Source organism: Triticum urartu, chromosome 6A (genome assembly GCF_056163025.1).
Source record: "Triticum urartu cultivar PI428250 chromosome 6A, HENAU_Tu73, whole genome shotgun sequence".
NCBI lineage: Eukaryota > Viridiplantae > Streptophyta > Magnoliopsida > Poales > Poaceae > Triticum > Triticum urartu.
In genome coordinates this window covers 571,364,823-571,386,617 of record NC_141878.1, presented here as the reverse complement: position 1 = coordinate 571,386,617, position 21,795 = coordinate 571,364,823, and the positions used below count along the sequence as shown (strand labels likewise).

The following is a 21,795-nucleotide window of genomic DNA, read 5'->3' as shown; positions in this document are numbered from 1 at the left end:
TATCAACGACATCCAATGTCCATGGTCAGGAAACCGTAACCATCTATTGATCAACGAGCTAGTCAATTAGAGGCTTACTAGGGACATGGTGTTGTTTATGTATCCACACATGTATCTGAGTTTCCTATCAATACAATTATAGCATGGATAATAAACGATTATCATGAACAAGGAAATATAATAATAATCAATTTATTATTGCCTCTAGGGCATATTTCCAACAGAGTCTTCTGTGACATTCTACAAGCTTTGGCTCCAGCGCCGCTCCAACGGAGATTACCTCTTCCCCAAGAAAGATTGAACTTCAGAATAAAATTTGTGTCATCTCCTCACTTCTGGTTAATCCTTCTGCGCACCTTACTTTTACTTTGTATGCTTGCTGACTTGTTATCTAGATTGTTGCCTAGCATACCTTGCTTTAAGTTTGCTGGCCATATAGGTTGTGTTCACCTAGTTGCATTTCTAGTGAACCCTACTTATCTGTTTAACCCTAAAATTGGCAACTAAGCTTAAATTTTTTAGTTCCCTATTCACCCTCCCCCTCTAGTCGAGTGTATCGATCCTTTCAACATGCCACAAACCATAAAACCATACCAGCAGGAATAAACCACGGAGACTCCACATGTATCTAAAACATTTCGTTACATTGTTGATCAAGGTCTATTATAATGATGAAACTATCCAGCTCAGCCAACACCATCACATCTCCAGCCTCATGCTTCAAGGATTCCAGTCATAACTTCGAGCATAAGTGTCTCTCAAATTCCACAACTAGTACATGTTAGTGACCAAACTGTGGACTCCGACTAAATGAAACATCTCATATCTTTTGTTTTAAACAAGTAACATCTCATATCTAACTTCTTCATTACTTCATTTTTCAAATACATACCCCTTCCCAATAGTTATCAAACTCATATTTTCAGTTCACTTATTTGATCTACTCTATTCGGGTTTATAAGATCTAAACATATTTTAAGGTTAAATTCGATCATCAATTTAACACAACAAATATTAGTTATATATCACGGAAATTATAATATCAAAATCATATTTTAGAGGGTGGCGGATGGCTTGAGTGTTGGGGAACGTAGCAATAATTCAAAATTTTCCTACGTGTCACCAAGATCAATCTATGGAGTCATCTAGCAACGAGGGAGGAGTGGATCTACATACCCTTGTAGATCGCGCGCGGAAGCGTTCAAGAGAACGGGGTTGATGAAGTCGTACTCATCGTGATCCAAATCACCGATGATCCTAGCGCCGAACGGACGGCACCTCCGCGTTCAACACACGTACGGAGCAGCGACGTATCCTCCTTCTTGATCCAGCAAGGGGGCAGGAGAGGTTGATGGAGATCCAGCAGCACAACGGCGTGGTGGTGGAAGTAGCGGGATTCCAACGGGGCTTCGCCAAGCACTGCAGGAGGAGGGAGATGTGTCATGGGAGGGAGAGGGAGGCGCCAGGGCTTAGGTGTTGCTGCCCTCCCTTCCCCCACTATATATAGGGCCAAGGGAGAGGGAGGGGGCGCAGCCTTGGTCCTTCCTCCAAGGAAGGGTGCGGCCAAGGGAGGAGTCCCTCCTCCCCAAGGCACCTCGGAGGTGCCTTCCCCCTTTAGGACTCTTCCTTTCCTTTGACTCTTGGCGCATGGGCCTCTTGGGGCTGGTGCCCTTGGCCCATATAGGCCAAGGCGCACCCCCTACAGCCCATGTGGCTCCCAGGGCAGGTGGCCCCACCCGGTGGACCCCCGGGACCCTTCCGGTGGTCCCGATACAATACCGGTGACCCCGAAACTTCTCCCGATGGCCGAAATAGCACTTCCTATATATAATTATTTACCTCCGGACCATTCCGGAACTCCTCGTGACGTCCGGGATCTCATCCGGGACTCCGAACAACTTTCGGGTTACCGCATACTAATATCTCTATAACCCTAGCGTCACCGAACCTTAAGTGTGTAGACCCTACGGGTTCGGGAGACATGCAGACATGACCGAGATGACTCTCCAGTCAATAACCAACAGCGGGATCTGGATACCCATGTTGGCTCCCACATGTTCCACGATGATCTCATCGGATGAACCACGATGTCAAGGACTTAATCAATCCCGTATACAATTCCCTTTGTCTAGCGGTACGATACTTGCCCGAGATTCGATCATCGGTATCCCGATACCTTGTTCAATCTCGTTACCGGCAAGTCTCTTTACTCGTTTCGTAACACATCATCACGTGATCAACTCCTTGATCACATTGTGCACATTATGATGATGTCCTACCGATACTTGACATTAGAAAAGCTTTAGCATACGAACTACATGATCTTGTGCTAGGCTTAGGATTGGGTCTTTGTCCATCACATCATTCTCCTAATGATGTGATCTCGTTATCAATGACGTCCAATGTCCATGGTCAGGAAACCGTAACCATCTATTTATCAACGAGCTAGTCAACTAGAGGCTTACTAGGGACATGGTGTTGTCTATGTATCCACACATGTATCTGAGTTTCCTATCAATACAATTCTAGCATGGATAATAAACGATTATCATGAACAAGGAAATATAATAATAACTAATTTATTATTGCCTCTAGGGCATATTTCCAACATTGAGGTCCAATAATTCTTGGATAAAGTACACTGTGCATTGGCAGCCTCCCTCCTCTGGTTATATTAAGATCAATGTTGATGCTAGTTTTATGGAGAGCATTAGCACAACTAGTGTGGGGATTGTGGCTAGAAATCATGTTGGTGTAGTGATTGTATCATTGCGCGACTTTATTGGGTTGTGTACCTCTGCCGATGAACAGAAGCTTCAAGCGTGCCTTGTCGGGTTATATAGCTGTTCGCCCTTCACACACCCATTATTTTCAAAACTGTGTGGTGTCTTTTCTTGCAAATGAAACCCTTGACATGTCCCCTCTTGTTGATCCGAAAAAGGAAGCATTTAACATCACTAAGCCTATCAATAGTTTCAAGATTATTAAGATTAATCGACACGCTAATGTGGTGGCGCATGAGATTGCTAGGTTTAGATTTGATAATAGGTTAGACGGTGTGCTTTATAATAGTGTTCCGCTTTGAATGATTGTAAGAACTTGTTAATTGATTAATATATAGGAAGGGGTTTTTAAATCATATTTGAGAGAAATTTCTAGTGGTATAAGCATCGTTGACGAAATCATTAATCGGTAGCTGCTTGATTGGTTGGCGTGTAGGGGATTAATAGGCTAATAATCTATTACTCAAACGATCTAGTAGTTTACCAGCTACTCGGTGACCCTATGGGTAGGGATTAACCGACAAGTTAACGGGTTAATCGAACAGACTCTTGAACTGGATGTTCTAGCTCTTTCTAAATTGAATGTATATAGACACATTTTAGTATGCTTGTTCACTCATCTTAGGATGTTCTAGTTCTTTCTGAATTGGATGTATAGACACATTTTAGTGTGTTTGTTTACTTATTTTAGTCTATAGGTATGTAATCAATATTATTAAAAGATCCAAAACATCTTATAATCGTGAACAAAGGAGGTACTTGTTACACTTGTAACAAATATCTTACGGAGTACATATTACCATCAACTTGAAAGCATAGTAAACTATAAAATACTCCACCCGCCTCATAATATAATATGTCTTTAAATCCTATATGTGTGACTAAGAAAGCAAGAAATTCATTCAACATTTATGTGTGTCTCTGATTAACATCGATTAATAGCTGCGTGACGGCGCCATGCACATCCATGCCAACAATTACGTAAATATACTCCCTCCAATAATGAATATACAATGTTGTAGATATTTCAATATTGACTACATATAGATTGAAATGAGTGTACATCCAATTCACAAAAATAGTCTACTACTCCTATGTGTGAACATTATTCCGTTATAATAAAATAAAAGGTTTGTTGCTCCCGTTGAGATTAATTACTCCCGTCCAGCTTGTTAAAGATGAACTACCCGTCCAGCTTGTCGACGGGGGAGCCAGAAGCAGGAGCCATGGCGCCGCTCCTTTTCTCCGGCAATCGTCGGCGTAGACCTTCCGCGCCTGGCCAGCGCAACACGGCGCCTGCCCTTCCGTTTTTCCGGTGTCCCTCGCGCGGAAGATCGCAAGGAGCGACCTAGCGCGGCTGGGTTCGGCTAAACCAGCTAGATTTGCGCCTCGAGCAGCTGCTTCCGAGCGAGGCGACCCACGGTCAAGGAATGCTCTCCAACCAAAATGGCGCCAGCCTCGGATGCTAGCGCGCGGCTTGCCCAGCTCAGTTGCGGGGATCGGCCGCCCTGCAGGTGTTCGGTGAATTGCCCCACCGGGGGCATTGCGCCGCTGGCGTCCGATGCTCCGGTGCTGGATTCAAGGTGTGTTTTCTCTCGATCAATGATTGCTAATTATTAGGAATTGCACAATAGTTCAGACTGTACCTAAAGACACACTATGCTTCAGTAGTAACGCCAAATGCTTCAGTTTCTGTCATTCATGCACTTTCCCGTTCTAGTTCTTATGAGACACAGTGCACACAGGTTCAGGAAAGCGTCACCTACCACGCATACTCATCACACACCGATACAAACACGCTGGCTCAGCGAGCCGAGAAACAATGTCAGCATGCTCCAATTGGATGCAGGTTCATCTGATTACATCAACTAGACTAGGAATCTAAAAACAGAGAGATCTAGCTAGAGCAGAGACATTGGTTGGACAGAACTAAGCTGATTACAGATCTAGAGACGGGGAGAAATAGGCAGATCATCAATCGCCCCGAATTTTGGTTTACTTTGTGGACTGCCCTCATGTTAGTGGAGCTACACCACAAAGCACACTGATAATCATATGATTCCCATGGCGGCTTCGGCATCGCGCTTCTTACGGCGACGTTCAAGACATGTTGAAATCTTCATGTGGATTACAAAGTATCCCAGCACGACAATGATGAGCGCGACGACATACATGGACGTCTTCCACCCCCTGTTGGACCCGGCCGCATAGGCCCCTAGGAGAGCAAATAAATCCAGTCTGATTGTCCAGTTCATCACCCTCAGCGACCATTTCTCCCATTCTCCTTGCTGCTCCTTTCGCAGCCATTGCGGCAGCAACATGATGATGACAACGATGGAAGCCACAAAGGAGATGGAGTTGCTGTAGAAGAAGATGAGGTACCGGGGCCTCCTGTTGTCGTGCATCACTGGATTGCCTGCCTCGTACCCGCTGTCGCCGCTCTGCCATGTTCCGCCAGGCGGTTTCAGGCCGGCCTGGTAGGCTACGCTCGCCACCAAGATGCCTAGCAGCATTAGGTACTTGCGCCTTGCATGCTTCTTCCTTTCTCCCTTTTCACCCTTCTGTTTAATGGCTGCGGAGGGCGGACTTTTTTTGGAATTGCCATGTCTCTTCAGCAAAAATACTAGCAGCAGTCCGGCTGCAACGAGGAGGACCACGACTGCCAACACAATGATGTAGATGGATGTCTTGAGGTGTTGCGTGCTTCCGGCGGCGTAGGCTCCCATCAAACAAAGCAAGCCCACCGCTGTACAAACAGATAGCGCATTGCTTCGTATGGCTGGCCTGTACAGATTGGGGTTCACCAGGAGGATGATGAGGGCGATGGACAACATGAAGCTTATGGAGTTGCAGTAGAAGAAGGCATTGTAGCGGCGTGGGTAGTTGTCCAAGAGGACAGGGTCGCCGGCATGGTGCCGCCTGAGCTTGTCGTCCTGGAGCAGGAAGCCGCCGGGAGGGGTGAGGCCGGCTTGGTATGTGATGGTCGCTGCCAAGATTGCGAAGAGGAGCAACCGTTTGCGCCTCTTCTCCAGCAACAGATCTTCTTTAGCATTGTTTTTCTTGTCCTTGTCGTCCAGCGTGAAGAAGACAATATGGATCACCACATAGATCAGGACAGCGCCTGCTAAAGCCATGGCGTAAATGGATTTATTCACGTCCCGACAGCTCCCAGCGGCATATGCACCGATGAGGCCAAACAGGACGAGTATCATGGCTGCCTCCAGCGCGTGGTGCTTGACCAGCTTCTCCTTCTGGACAAGGACGATGGCCACCAAGGAGGCCACAAACGCAACCGAGTTGCAGTAGTAGAAGACCCTGTACCTTGCAATGTTTATTGTGAGGAGAATCGGGTCGCCGGCCATGTGCCCGTTGCTGTTATCCTGCCAAAGACCACCCGGCGGGTCCAACCCGGCTGCGTAGGTGATGGCGGCGGCAAGAGTGGCCAGCAGTAGAACAAGAGAGCGAGCCTTGTCCAGAGCCTCCCTAGCACTGCATTTTAGAGAAAGAAGAAACAGAGTTCAGTTGCAGAGAATGAAGAAACAGAGTTCACTTTCAGAGACTGAGGAAGCAGAGTTGAAGAGAAAGGAGAAACAGAGTTCAGTTTCATAGAAAGAAAGAAACAGTGCTCTGTACCTGGCATTATCCTCATTTTCATCATGTTGTTGGGCTGGACTGAAACAACTAGAAAATAATTTTGATGCTGAACTGCAGAAGCGATGGAGGAGGATGTATGCCACAACGGCGCCAGCCAGGGAGACCACGTAGACGGTGGTGTCGGTCTCCCTGCAGCTGCCTGCGGCGTATGCGCTGACGAGGCCGACCAGCGCGACGACGATGCACCCGTAGAGCATGCGAGACCGGGCCTTCTTCTTGTGGAGATTCTTGCCGTCGATGATGAGCAGCATGGTGATGAAGAGGGACGCCACGAACGCCATGGTGTTGCAGAATAAGAACACCGTCAGGCGTATGATGTGGTGGTCCTTGAGAATCGCGTCGCCCAGGTGGTGGCTGCCCCCGGTGCTGTCCCAGAAGCCGCCCGGCGTGTTCAGCCCGGCAACGTACGTGATGCTCACGGCGAAAATCGCGAGAAGCATCAGGACCTTGCAGAGCCTTTCTTCGGCTTTCTTCTCCCGGGCCTGTTTTTCTTTGGCCTCCACCTCGAGGTCAGAGTCGGAGACAGAGGCGACAATCCCGCCGGTACCGGAGTCGAGATTGGTGGCCGGCATCTTCCAGCACCTGTCCGCCAACTTGAGAACGGCGACGTAGAGCAAGACGCCGGCCACCAGCACGGCGTAGTAGATGGTGGAGACCTTGTCCTGGCAGGTGCCGGCGCCGTACGCGCCCATGAGGCTGAGGAGGTCCAGCATCATGAAGACCCGCAGGGGCACGACGACCCAGAGGGTATCCTTCTCGTCCTTGTCGTGCCGGATGGCGAGGATGAGGATGAGGACGATGACCACGAGCGAGGAGGCGAAGGCGGTGGCGTTGCAGTAGAAGAAGGCGAGGTAGCGGTGGTAGTAGGTGTAGCGGATGATGGGGTCGCCGGCTGGCTGGCCGTCGTGCGCCTCCTGCCAGATGCCTCCCGGCGGGTTGAAGCCGGCCGAGTACGTGACGGTGACCACCAGGGTGGCCAGCAGCAGGAGGTACTTGCGCAGGCTGTACTCCCATCGCTGCGGGGGCCCAGGCTGGATGTCGTCGAGATCCATTGCCGGCGGCGGGGGCCGAGGCTGGACGTGGCCGGGATCCATTGCCGGCGGCGGGGGCCGAGGCTGGACGTGGCCGGGATCCATTGCCGGCGGCGGGGGCCGAGGCTGGACGTGGCCGGGACCCATTGCCGGCTGCGGAGAAGCTTGCTGGGAGTGGCCGGGCTCCGTTGCCGGCTGCCGAGATGCTTCCTGGACGTGGCCCGGCTCCATTGCCGGCTGCAGGGACGCCGGCCACTCCACTCTCTCAAGTCTCAGCAGGTGTGTGTGATTCCTCTTTCTTGGCTATTGTGATCCAGAGATCAAATGGGACGACGAGAGATAAGAGGGAGCTGCGTGAATGTAGAACGAGTTGACTTGGCGGGTCGACGCCGGGGGAAGGCGTCCTGCATATTCAAAGTCTGACAATGTCAGTATTGTCAGACTAAACTAAGCATTGGCGGAGCAACCAAGTCATCTCCGGTCAAATAAACTAAGCATTTCTCGCTTTTAAGATGAAACATTTGAAAACATCATGAGGAGCACACATTTTTGTATGTCTTTGTGTAGTTTCTCGTTGGAGAGAATTTTTTCGGCTGGGGCGAGATTTTGTGTCTTTTACTACTTCTTCCGCAGGTCTTAGCACGAGGGTAAGCCGGTGCCTTGCTCGACTTGGGTGGTTTGGACCAATTATGGAGTCGCGGCAGCCGGCGAGTATTTGTGGCAAAATGGCAAGCTTTTTTACTCTAAAAAATTCTACTCCCTTCGTTCGGAATTACTTGTCGTAGAAATGGATGTATCTAGTTGCTAAAAGACATAGGTGATGCATAAGGATGAACGGACGCATGTCGTATCTTTCATCGTTCTTTTCATAGATAAAATGAGCTGGACTGCTGTCTCTGTGCTTCACGGCGTCGCATTCTAAGTTGCACTTTCATTAACAAAGATTATTTCGATAGCTCATCATGGTAAACATAGTACTTATGAATGAATTGTAATGGGAGAGTAGTAGCTGTTAGGTACAAACAAAATAGTGGATTAACATGTTCTCGATGTTTGATTCCTGTGTTTTCGTTACATTTAGCTGGTGAAGCTTTCAACTGAGCGAAATCGATCGCAGAACTCATGAGCGACATTATTTTTTGACACGAGTCGCCGATTGAGGATTGACCATAGTGGATTCGGCATTTTCATCTCCACTCCAACATCATCCAGTTGTGCTGCGATGCCCTGATAGATCTGTGTGTTCTCTGAATCCTCAGCAAGTGTGTTTCTCATTCTTAATCATTGTGATGCAGAATGGCGAATGTCATGGCAGCGACTGGTGAAAAAACCTAGAGTACTCTCTAAAGGTTTGAATTTATACCGTGATATCTTCAAAGTTTATGTTGGAAACGGCGCTGCCACTGCTTTTTGGCTTGACGTATGGTTGACCGATAATACGCTTGTTGCTCGATTCCCTGCTATTTTCTGTCACTCTACTAGGCCGAATGCTTCGGTGGCTAGGGTTCTAGGTGATCCGGTTTTGTGTTTGGACCTTCGCCCCAGGATTTCCTCGATTACGGAACAGGAACTTGCCGCGCTGCGTGTTATGATTGTCACTGTAACTCTGAACCCTTTAGTGGCTCACCGTCGTGTTGGACGTATCGACAACAAGCCGATCTCGGCAAGATCAGCATATGCTTCTGTGTTTGCAGCTAGGCCGGAGGACAGGTACGCCACGGCTACTTGGAAGAACTATGCTCCAAATAGGTGTCGGTTGTTCACTTGGCTAGCCTTCCGGGACAGACTATTTACAAATGATCGGCGTTTCCGGCATGGGATGTCAAGCTCCGATACTTGCCCATTTTGCGATGAGCCAGAAACCAAAGTCACTTACTGTTGAACTGCCACTCCATCAAGTTGCTTTGGGACAATCTTCTTCTTCTTCGTCCTCCAGAAGTCGAACCTATTCAAGATATTTGGTCTAACCCTTCAATTGATAAAGTTTGCTCTACAGTTATCATTGCCATTCTTTGGTCTATTTGGAAGCGGAGAAATGCTATGGTCTTCCGTGCTCACGATGAGGATCTGTATGTCACTCTACGACGATCTGGAGAGGATCTTGTGTTCTGGTCTAATCGCTGCAAAAATGCGGTCAAGCAGACCCTTCTAAAGGACTGGGGTTCCATGTTGTATCACTTATCTGCGAGAATTGAGCTTATCATCTGCCATTTGTTGGGGGCTGACCCCTTGTAATCTTTCTTTTCTTCACCCTATGTAACTACCTGAATGTTGTCATCTCTCCCTGGCTAATATAAGTTCAGGCTGGCGTAAGCCCGACGTAGAGCCCGCCGTAGTTTCCCGTCAAAAAAAAAACCTAGAGTTGCGTGATTATATTGTGAAAAAGACTTGGCTCGGCGCAAGTCGTCGGGAGAAGCTGACGAGCCTCCAAAACATTGTGAGGGGTGCCGTAGTTGAATGCAGATTTTTTTTATATATCTAGGGAAAAAAACCATTTGCATCCGACAGAGCCGGCTGTGACGTGATGCCTCGTCATGTTGAGTACGTCAGCGGAATTCGTCATGCAGTTGCGTCGGGTGGGAGCACCCTATGCAAACAATCCCCTCGACAGACCGATTTCAACCTAAAAGAGCACAGCTTGGGCCTGGCCTATTGTGATATTTTATACGTGGTACGAAGGCCTGGTACGTGGACATGGGTAGAAATGGCCGCTTCTGGTCCAGCCCAACAGGAGGAGGCACGCGTGCTGCGACGATGTCTAGTAGGTCGAGTGAGAGCGAGCACACTGCCATCGCCTCTTCCGCTCCCTAGCTAGCTAGACAAAATTCACTCGGAAAAAAAAAAACTAGCTAGACACCACGCCCGTAGCGTATTTTAAATGTTTGATTTTTTTAATAAAAAAATAGCACATTCACACAACATCGGTCTATGTTCTTATAAAATTTGAAATCAAAATCCAAAACATTGCTTGAGGTACAAAAATGAGAAAATTCAATAACAAATTTGATACTGAATAGTACCAAACATAAGTTGGACTTTAGATTTGGCCCATTTTGGCATTGATGTCAAGATTTTCATTTTTGTATCTCATGCAGTATTTCGAATTTTGATATGAAATTTTGTGACAAAGCACGTTGATGTTGTGTCAAAGTGCTAGACTATTTTTTCCCAGATATTTTGAAACATTTTAAAATGCGATACGTCGTCCAGTGCACCGGTAGCACCACAAACACCAATGCACCAAATACATTCCTAGAGACACCACGGCTTCAAAATACTCCACTCTTGACTAAAGTAACTTTGTAATTTGTATATAAATATAAATATACTGATATAGTACTTTGAGCTCAAAAGATAATAATTTTAGCTATTTTAGTTGTTCCCTCATAAATTCAGTTTTTTTTACTCCTTGCAGTAATGAGGTTCACTAATTATCATTTGTTTCCTTCTAATAAAGAGGTTATATACACTATAAGTGATATCCTTAGTTTTCATTGACACATAAGTTTGAAATATGCACAAGTATGAAGTATGTTATGATAAGTTTAATTTATAAATCATTTCCACTATAATTGTGTTTATTTTACTGTTAAAGTTACTTTAGTTTGTTCACAAAAAAAAGTTACTTCAGTTATGGAAGCGCATCTAGGTCTTCCTAGTGAGTTTTGATGATCAATAGCGAACCAATTAAGATATTACCCACGATCGATTGCTTAGGGGTATCACCTGGGCCGATGCTTCCATAAAGAACAATGGAAAGTTGGTTGACGATCGACCAAAAGGGATGGACGCCTCCACGCTCCAGGAGCTATCCAACACCAGAGGAAGATGACACTACCCTGGGCCCCCTTATATGTGCTGAGAGGGAGTGTTTCTTTTATCATGACCATAGTTGCTGATTGCACCAATGTTTTTCTCAAGTGTCCAACAGTCCAACATAGTTCGTTGCCATCAACTCCGCTTCACAGACCCGTTCATGATTTCATGGCCGCACGCCTGCACCTCATATTTGGTACTCTTCTGTAAAGAAATATAAGAACGTTTAGATTACTAAAGAGTAATGCTTAATCATCTTTGGCAATGATTTATTAAGTGCCCTAACCTCATATATAATCACTTACATTAAACCTAGTGGCTGCCGTAATATGCAGGCGGCATATACATATTAGTTAATGGCGCATAGTGCCTAGCTTTTGATTAAGGGATCATTCGGTTTGAAGGAAACAAAAATTTAGGATTTAATAGTAGTACAAGAATTTGATAAGATGACACTTGCTATCCTAAGGATTTATCTTGTCTCGTTTCTACGCAAAAAAAGAGAGCTTTGAGTGCATGTGTAGAATCCTTCAAAAACAGAGGAAATGAATAGTATTCCTATGAAATTCTTGTATGTGTTTCCTACAAACCAAATGCAACTATAGAAAAAAATTCCTTTGGAATCCTTGTTCCTATGTTTTTTCTGTAAATTTTCCAAACCGAATGAGGCCTAAGGATACGACCACGATTGATGGTGTGACAGACCTATCCAGAACCAGACGTAGATGCATGTCCCACATGATCCAGACCTTTGCGCTTTCACACATCACACTTCCATCTTTGTACGTGTAACCGTGTTGTTGGCATATGACATGGAAAAAAGCTCACATACCGGCCTGGCCGGCTACACTTGCACCATTGCTTTTCTGGAGTGTGACATCATGGATTCATGGTGGCCACGCTCGCCATTCTGCCGCATGTATAAATCTTGTGCTGGCGCGTCATTTCTTTCCCAAGGCAGAGCGGACACGCGCGACCAAAGCTATAGGTGCTCGATCTACAGGACACGACCTGACGATGGGAGTGGCGGTGGCGGCACTCTGGGACATCCTGGCGAAGGCCGCCAACGTGGCGCAGATGTCCGGCCTGCACGCCGTCATGCTGGTCGCCGTGGGCATGAGCCTCCTGAGCATCCCGCAGAGCAGGGCAGCAGGCGGGAGTGCGCCAAGCTCGAGCGGTGCAGCCGCATGCTCCACGCGCTGCTCAAGTGGCCGACGGGCTGCGGGGCCGTGCTGCTGTGCTCGGAGATGGGAGGCCCCGTTCTAAAGGCGCTCGTCGACGCGGCCGGCCTCGTCGCCTCCTACAAGAAGAGCACGCTGTGGCACCGCGTCCGGAGGGGCAGGGGCATGGCCGCCCAGCTCCGGGACATGCGGGACGTCGTGAAGACGGTGATCGACGGCGGTGAAGACGGGGACGGGGCGTGACGGACCGCTAAATCTAGACAAATCTCGAGGAAAATGGAGTTTGGAGGTCGAGCTTCGAGAGGAGAAAGCTTAAGTAGTGTGGCTTGGGCATTCCATCGAACACCTCATGTGCATAGGAGGTGAGCTAGAGCACCACAAAGCCCTCTCCCCCTCGGCCAGAGAAAAACAGAGCACTGGGGTGCTCTGCTCGCGAGCGAGGGGTATATATAGGCACCTCATTGGTCCCGGTTGGTGACATGAGCCGGGACTAAAGGGGAGCCTTTGGTCCCGGTTCAAGCCACGAATCGGGACCAATGGTGGTGGGCCAGAAGCGAGGCCCATTGATCCCGGTTCATCCCACCAACCGGGACAAAAAGGTCCAGATGAACCGGGACCAATGGCCAACGTGGCCCGGCCGGCCCCCTGGGCTCACGAACCGGGACCAATGCCCACATTGGTCGCGGTTCTGGACTGAACCAGGACTAATGGGCTGACCCGGCCTGAACCAAAGCCCTGTTTTCTACTAGTGTCATCATGCTCCAGTTGGGATGCAGGTTTATCCCATTACATCAACTAGACTAGGAATCTAAAAACAGGGACAGCTAGCTAGGGCATACCACTGAGCGCACCGGTAAAGAATCACACTCTAGTTTTTTCTTGGCTGCTCGGTAACAATCAGACCATATCGACAGCGTCATATGGATTGCAAAGTAGCCCAGAACGGCAAATATGAGCATGCCGACATACACAGACGTCTTCCACCCCCTGCTGGAGCCGGCTGCATAGGCGACTAGGAGAGTGACCAAATCCAGTAGGATCGTCCAGTTCATCACCCTCAGCGACCATTTCCCCCAATCTTTGTCCTTCTCATTTGGCAGCCAGTGCGGTAGCAGCATCATGATGACAACGATGGAAGCCACAAAGGAAATGGAGTTGCTGTAGAAGAAGACGAGGTACCGGGGCCTCCTGTTAACTTGCATCACAGGGTCGCCCGCCTCATACCCATTGCCACTGCCCTGCCATGCTCCGCCGGGCGGTTCCAGGCCAGCCTGGTAGGCTACGCTTGCCACCAAGATGCCTAGCAGCATCAGGTACTTGCGCCTCGCGTGTTTCTTACTTTCTTTTTCTTCTTCCTCTTCCTGTTCACGGGATATTGATGTCACAGTAGCTGTTGAATTACCATTTTTGTGTGGATCCGTCAGCAAAAATACTAGCAGCAGTACAGCCGCAACGAAGAGGACCGCACCGACCAACACGAAGATATATATGGTTGTCCTGAGGTGTTGCGTGCTTCCGGCGGCGTAGGCCCCTGTCAAACAAAACAAGCCCACTGCCGTACAAACAGATAAGGCATTGCTTCGTATGGCTGGCCTGTACAGATTGGGGTTCACCAGGAGGATGATGAGGGCGATGGACAACATGAAGCTCACCGAGTTGCAGTAGAAGAAGACCTTGTACCGGAATGGGTAGTTGTAGAAGAGGACCGGGTCGCCAGCGTGGTGCCCGAGATTGTCATCCTTGAGCAGGACGCCACCGGGAGGGGTGAGGCCTGCTTGGTAGGTGATGGTCGCGGCCAAGATCGCAAAGAGGAGCAACCGTTTGCGCCTCTTCTCCAGCAACTGATCTGCTCGGTCATCTTGTCTGTCCTTATGGTCCAGTGTGAAAAAGACGACATGGATCACCACATAGACCAGGACGGCGCCTGCCAAAGCCATTGCGTAAATGGAGGTGTTGATGTCCCGGCAGCTCCCAGCTGCATAAGCGCCTATGAGGCCGAAAAGGTCGAGTATCATCGCTGCCTCAAGCACGTGGTGCTTGACCAGAATCTCCTTCTGCACCAGGACGATGGCCACCAAAGAGGCCACGAACGCAATGGAGTTGCAGTAGAAGAAGGCCTTGTACCTCCTAGCGTTTGTGGTGAGGAGGATCGGGTCACCGGCGATGTGCCCATCGCCGTTGTCCTGCCAAAAGCCGCCTGGCGGGTCTAGCCCTGCTGTGTAGGTGATGGTGGCGGCGAGAGTGGCGAGCAGTAGAACAAGAGAGCGAGCCTTCTCCAGAAGCTCCTTAGCACTGCATTCATGCATTGCAGAGAAAAAGAAACAGAGTTCAGTTGAGTTGCAGAGAAAGAAAGAAACAGTTTAACTGCAAACAGAGGATATTGTATGTGCTCCGTTACCTGACATCATCATCAGGTCGTTTTGCTGGACTGAAACAAGAACACGAAATTTTTGGAGCTGGCGTATAGAAACCACCATAGAGTAGGATGTATGCCATTGCCAGAACGGCGCCGACCAGGCCGACCAATTTGGCGGTGGTGTCGGTCTTCCTGCAGCTGCCAGCGGTGTATGCGCCAACGAGGCCGACAAGCGCGACGAGGATGCACCCATAGAGCACACGAGAGCGAGCCGTCTTCTCTCGGAACTTCTTGCCGTCAATGATGAGCAGCATGGTGATGAGCAGGGACGCCAAGAACGCCGTGGTGTTGCAGAGCAGGAACACCGTCAGGCGCAGGCTGTGGTGGTCCTTGAGGATTGCATCGCCTGGGCGGTAGGTGGTCCCGGTGCTGTCCCAGAAGCCACCCGGCGTGCTCAGCCCGGCGACGTACGTGACGCTCACTGCGAACGTCGCCAGGAGCATCAGGACCTTGCAGAGCCGTTCTTCGGCTTTGGGCTTCTTGAGGGGCATGGCGCCACCGGAGCTGGGGCACCAGCAATCCATCAACTTGAGAGCCATGATGCAGACAAAGACGATGGCCACCAGCACCGCGGAGTAGACGATGGGGATCCTGTCCCGGCAGGTTCCAGCGCCATAGGCACCCAGGAGGCTGAGGAGGTCCAGCACCATGAAGCCCCGCAGCGGCAGGACGACCCGGACGGCATCCTTCTTCCCCTTGTCCTTGTCCTTGTCATGTCGGATGGCGAGGATGAGGATGAGGACGATGACCACGAGCGAGGCGGCGAAGGCGGTGGCGTTGCAGTAGAAGAAGGCGAGGTAGCGGCGGTAGTTGGTTTGGCGGATGATGGGGTCGCCGGCGAGTTGGCCGTCGTGGGTGACCTGCCAGACGCCCCCCGGCGTGTTGAAGCCGGCGCCGTACGTGACGGTGACCACCAGGGTGGCCAGCAGCAGGAGGTACTTCCGCAGGCTGTACTCCCATGGCTGCTGGCCCTGCCCCGGCGGCGTTGCCTGCTGCCCGGACTGATCCGTGTGCATTGCCGGCTGGACTGCAGTGGCGGCGGCCATTCCACTCTCTCAAATCTCAAGCTCTCGGCAAGTGTGGCTCCTCTTTCTTATAATACTGTAATGCAGAGATCGTGTGAGACGATGGGAAAGAGAGGGAGAGAGTTGCGTGGTACAGTAATAAGACGACTTGACTCGGCGCGTCGTCCGGAGTGAAGGTGCCGATCGATATTCAAAGCCTGACAGAGTGCCAGTATTTTACTGCTAGTACAGCTCTATTTTTTTTACAGCAACTCTCACGTGTGTGAACGGACGGACTCGGGGTCCTCGGACAAGGGAAGCAGCCTAGTCTTCTTCTGGCTCTAGCCGTGGCCGGGCTCCTCTCCATTGCCGGCCGCACCTCAGGGACGCGCTCCATTTTCTGAGCAAGCGAGCTTTTCCTCTTCTTACTCATTGTGATGCAGAATGGCGAATGCAGAGTTGCGCGATGATGTATACAGTACTTCCTCAGTAGTAGTGATCTAAAAACTCTTATATTTCTTTACAGATGGAGTATATTATAGAAGGGCTCGACTCGGCGCTGATCGTCGGCGGCTGGCTGGAGGCCGTCGAGCCTCTGCACCCTGCACATTCTATCCTTCAAGACTGACAGGGTGGAGTATTGTACTGCCCTCCCCGATGTGCACGGAGTCAGGTCGTCGGGGAAGGCCAGCAACAAGTCAACGAGCAAGTCTTTCTCCGGTCAAGTAAACTAGGGTACTAGCAAGTAAGCAATTCTAGTTCTTCTTCCAAAACAACGTGAGGGAGCGCCCTAGCTGAATGCAGTTTTTTTATCTATGGAAAAAAAAAAGAACCATTTGCATCTGATAGAGCCGGCTGTGACGTGATGTCTGGTCATGTTGAGTACGCCAGCGGAGTTCGTCATGAAATTGCGTCGGGTGAGAGCACCCTGTCCCTATGCAAGCAAAAATCTCCTCAATCGACCACCCATGGATTTCCATCTAAAAGAACACAGTTTGGGCCTGTTGTGATATTTTATACGGTTTTTTTAGGGGAGTGATATTTTGTACGTGGTACGAGGCCTGCTACTACGTCGACATCGGCAGAAATGGGCTCTACTGGTCCGGCCCAACGGAAGCGGGTGTGCGAGCCTCGATGTCCAGTGTGGGTCTAGTGAGAGCGACTGACGAGCACACTGCCGTCGCCTCCTCCGCCCCCTATAGACACCGGAGCTTCAAAATGCTTAACACCGGAGTCCGGACTAAGGTACTTTTATACACTTTGTATATAAAATATACTGACATGGTACATCAACCTCAAAAGATAATGCATTTCGCTAATTTCAACTCTTTACCTAATAATAATAATAATAATAATAATTAATAATAATAATAATAATAATAATAAAGCACGCATTGTTTCTGTCGGGTTCACCGTCGTGGCCTTTTTACAAAAAAGTCTGTATGTTTTTCGGTAATTAAACCCGCAGTCCAGATAATAAGTAAAAAATAATAATGTTTCGCCCTGCTGCTTCGGGACGAGTCGTGCGTCATCTGTAATGGGCCTCATGTGCTGATGGGCTTTCTCCTTGCCTTCTAGGATCTGCCAAAAGATATATGCATGCATGGAATTCAAACAAGGAAAGAATAAAATCCGTCAAAAAAATAGAAGGGAAGAATAAAAAGGAAAGAGAGATTAAATAAGAATTGAGGATGAGAGAAGGAAAGCTTCCATGCGCAATATGAGGTAGAAAAGAAAAGTAATCATGTATTGAAGGCAGACTTGTGGAGGATGATTCCATAAGATGAAAGATGTGATGGGATCATCACACATGAGCGGCCGGTGACGTCGCCTCCTCCACCCCCTATAGACACTGGAGCTTCAAAATGCTTCAGTCCGGAATCCGGACTAAGGTACTTTTATATACTTTGTTTATAAATATACTGACATGGTACTTCAACCTCAAAAGATAATGCATTTCGCTAATTTCAACTGTTCTCTCGTAAATTCAGTTGTTTCTTTTAGTCTCTTGCATTGTCGTAATGAGGTTCACTAATTATCATTTGTTTCCTTCTAAAGAGATTATATCTACATTGTAGGTGTTATAATTACGTTTCGGTGGCACATAAGTTTGAAATGTGCACAAGTTTGAAGTATGTTATGTTAATGTTATGATAAGTTAATTTATAAATCTTTCTGCAAAAAAGTTAATTTATAAAATCATTTCTACTATAATTGTGTTTATTTCACTGTTAAATTTACTTTTGTTTGCTCACAAGAAAGAGTTACTTCAGTTACAAAAGTACATCTAGGTCTTCCTAGCTAGTGGGCTTTGATGATCAATAGTGAACCAATTAATATATCAATATGTTACGTAGGCATATAGTCCCTACAATAACGGTTTAATAGCAAAGCAATTAACATATTTTTATGTATGTTTTTCTAATGTAGAAAAGGCTTCTTTTACGAGAATAATGTAGAGAAGTTTGACCTAGCAAAGCTAGATTTAAATTAACCTGGAGACGATGTAAAAGAGATCACTGGACTTTCAATAGCAAAAACGAAACTGCTTCATGCACGATCCTGGTGCCCGATGCATGCATGACATTGAAATCCAGGGCCGATGCCCGATATACGCACGCATGTCCGGCCGGATTTTAAGCATCATCTAGTAAAAAATACCCACGATTGATTGCTTAGAGGTATACCTGGGCCGATGCTTCCATAAAGCAATCGTAGAAAGTTGCTTGACGACCAAAAGAGATTCTTTTGGTTGAAGAGATGGACGCCTCTAGGAGCTATCCAACACTAGAGGAAGATGACACTACCCTGAGCCCCTTTTATGTGCTGAGCGGCAACATTTCCTTTATGGTCATGGCTGCTGATTGCACCAGTGTTTTTCTCAAGTGTTCAACAGTCCAAGATAGTTCATTGCCATCAATTTCGTTTCACTGACCCGTTCATCATGGAGAATGATTTTTCAATTCCCGGATGTCCCTACACCCTCAAATGAACACTAAATTCCAAAAAAAAAGTAAAAACAATCTGAAACTTTGTGACATCAAATATGATCAAACATTGTAGGTGCTTGCACGATTTTATGCCTAAAAAACATTCGAGGAGCTTTTACAAAGAAAAATATCTCAGAGCTCAAAGTCTTGAGCACTTTCGATCACAGATTTTTGTCTCTCATGTGTACACCTTTCTCTACATAATATTTCTTGACGAAAATTTGCAGTCACCTAAAATGTTTGAGCATATTTGATGTCGCAATGTTTCATATTTTTCTGTTCATGCGGAGTGTAGGGACACCCTGCAGCTGTCTGCATCGAACAGGCACCTTTATCTTCATCATGTGTGGATGATACAGCATCGAGCAGGAACCTTTCTCTTCATCATGTGTGGATGTCTGCATCGAGCAGGCACAAGACTTCTGGCTAGATTTCCTGGCCACGCCCATCTTTGGTAATGCCTAATTGCCTCTGGTAATGATTTATTAGGTGTCCTGACCTATATAACGCGCGCTTCACTGTAGCGCTTTTAGCGCGCCGGACCCAACATGATTTACCAGATGCCCAAAAACGCGCGCCAAAAAAAATGCAGTGTAAATTGTGAAGCGCGCGTAATCCGACGCCTCAAATTTGCAGCATGTGATAGCGTTTTTCAGCGCGCGTCAAACCCTTTTTTCACGCGCATTATTTTACAGTTTCTGCTGGAGCTGTTCGGTGCCCAAAAAACCCGAATTTTAGCGCGTGGAGCAATTTTTGGGCACGTATTGAAGATGCTCTTATGCACGTCGGCAGCATAGACACATATAGTAACGGCACATACTGTCCAGCTTTTGATTAGATGGACGCCTGAGTCGATCTATATTATCTCCCTCCGTAAGTAAATAACTAAAGTTGACAGCCAATCCACAACCAGACGTAGATGCATGGCCCACATGATCGAGCCCTTTGCGCTTTCACACATCACACTTCCATCTTCGTACGTGTAATTGTGTTGTAGGCATATGACATGCAATGATGGAAAGGCTCACATACCGGCCACACTTGCACCAATGCTTTTCTGCAGTGTGATATCAGGGGCCACGACGCCATCCTCCCGCATGTATAAATCCTGTGCAGGGGCGTCATTTCTTTCCCAAGGCTGAGCAGCCACGCGCGACGAAGCTATAGGCCGGGTGATCGATCCACACGACCTGACGATGGGAGTGGTGGCGGCGGCGCTCTGGGACATCCTGGCGAAGGCCGCAAACGTGGCACAGATGTCTGGCCTGCACGCCGCCATGCTGGTCGCCGTGGTCATGAGCCTCCTCCGGATCCCGCAGAGCAGGCGGGAGTGCGCCAAGCTCGAGCGGTGCAGCCGCAGGCTCCACGCGCTGCTGCAGTGGCCGACGGGCTGCGGGGCCGTGCTGCTGTTCTCGGAGATGGGAGGCCCCGTTCTAAAGGCGCTCGTCGACACGGCCGGCCTCGTCGCCTCCTACAAGAAGAGCACGCTGTGGCACCGCGTCCGGAGGGGCAGGGGCATGGCCGCCCAGCTCCGTGACATGCAGGACGTCGTCGACTCCTACTGCGGCCTCCTGCTCTACGTCAACGCGCATCTCCTGCTACAACTGGCGACTCATCGTCCCCGGTCAGATGCTACCACGTATGGGTACGTGCATGAACTTGAGATACACATTGATTTAATTACGACATTCTACAAAACTGATTTAATTATGCCTCTGATATCAACATGCTAATTTGATTGGCAACGCAGGGTTCATGAGGTGAATGAGAATGACCCATCACATAGTCGAAGTGTACTATTACAAGCAGTAACCAATAGCCCCGGAGTTCCAGGAACTCGTGGCACTCAAAGGCCCGATGATGATGGCGAGGGGGGAACTGGCAGCCGGACAGACGACACCGGTCCAGCAGGACGTGAAAGAAGCGTGACTGCTTAATTAGTAATTTCCCATGCACGAGTCCATGACCACAGGAGTAGACTGATCCCAATAGGCTAAAGTGAATTCTCAGTGCTTGCTTTTCCATTTGCTGTAAAAGTGAATAATGCACCATATGTAAATATGTGTATGTAAGCTTGGAAGATTTGTTTTATTAGATCCCAATAGGCTAAAGTGAATTTTGGCTATGATTTTGATTGCCCATGAGTTGGTTAACATTGGCAAGAAAAGTAAACTAGAGTTGGCTCAAGTGCATTGCATGCCAACTAGGGCTATAAGAAAAACTCAAGGCTCGGGAGTCGATTGAGATTGACTCGTCTTTTTTCTTAACGGGGGGGGGGGGGGGGGGGGGGGGGGGGGGGGGGGTGGCTGAATATATTGCTCAAAAAGCCCCTCATCTACAAAACAGCAGCAGGTGTTCAATTCAAACATATATGCAGACATGCATACAGTAGGTACTACTAACAAAATTAGGCCCTTGGTAAGCTGAGATGTCAACACATGCAAGAACTACACCAGACCAAGGGCCAGTTCTTTTCGCCCTATAATTCTGGAGAATTACGATTCTGGAAACTGCCCACATAATCGTCTGCTCATAGAATTGTCTGTCCAGTTCTTTTCTGTAATTCTAACCTGTAATTGTTGTATGAGGTCGCTCGGTCGAGCTGGCCCAGTGACATATTGGCTGTAATTTGAGTCCCTAATAGGGGTAGTAGTTCAAACCGAACAGTTTTCTTTTGAGGGCCTGGCTAGAATTGCCAGAATTGCCGAGTTTCCACGATTCTCAAATACACTAGCGATTCTGATAATTCTCGGATGATTCCTGGGGAAGAAACGAGCTCTTTTGCGATTGTGATTCTCCGGGCAGTAATTTTTCAGAATTGAGCCAAAAGAACTGGCCCCAAGCCAAGTATTATTCGACAAAAGATCATATAACTTATAAATCAAAGATATGCGTGTGCTCTCAGTGGGCACCTCGCTGC

The 21,795-nt window shown here is 48.3% G+C and overlaps 3 protein-coding genes and 1 pseudogene across 3 annotated transcripts; 2 read left to right on the top strand and 2 right to left on the bottom strand.

Moving 5' to 3' along the window:
- Positions 1-4,598: 4,598 nt before the first annotated feature.
- LOC125529740 (uncharacterized) lies at positions 4,599-9,153 on the bottom strand. Its single transcript, XM_048694160.2, has 2 exons — positions 6,417-9,153; positions 4,599-6,272 (listed from the first exon to the last, which is right to left on the bottom strand). The coding sequence occupies exons 1-2, from the start codon at positions 7,697-7,699 to the stop codon at positions 4,835-4,837; spliced, it is 2,721 nt and encodes a 906-aa protein (XP_048550117.2). The 5' UTR covers positions 7,700-9,153; the 3' UTR covers positions 4,599-4,834.
- Positions 9,154-12,301: 3,148 nt separating this feature from the next.
- On the top strand, positions 12,302-12,708 carry LOC147966440 (uncharacterized; annotated as a pseudogene).
- Positions 12,709-16,072, bottom strand: LOC125512835 (uncharacterized). The gene is made up of 2 exons (XM_048677909.2): positions 14,864-16,072; positions 12,709-14,757 (listed from the first exon to the last, which is right to left on the bottom strand). The coding sequence occupies exons 1-2, from the start codon at positions 15,925-15,927 to the stop codon at positions 13,290-13,292; spliced, it is 2,532 nt and encodes an 843-aa protein (XP_048533866.1). The 5' UTR covers positions 15,928-16,072; the 3' UTR covers positions 12,709-13,289.
- A 3,999-nt stretch (positions 16,073-20,071) lies between these two features.
- LOC147966439 (uncharacterized) lies at positions 20,072-20,886 on the top strand. Its single transcript, XM_087528900.1, has 2 exons — positions 20,072-20,520; positions 20,626-20,886. The coding sequence occupies exons 1-2, from the start codon at positions 20,072-20,074 to the stop codon at positions 20,810-20,812; spliced, it is 636 nt and encodes a 211-aa protein (XP_087385026.1). The 3' UTR covers positions 20,813-20,886.
- Positions 20,887-21,795: the final 909 nt, after the last annotated feature.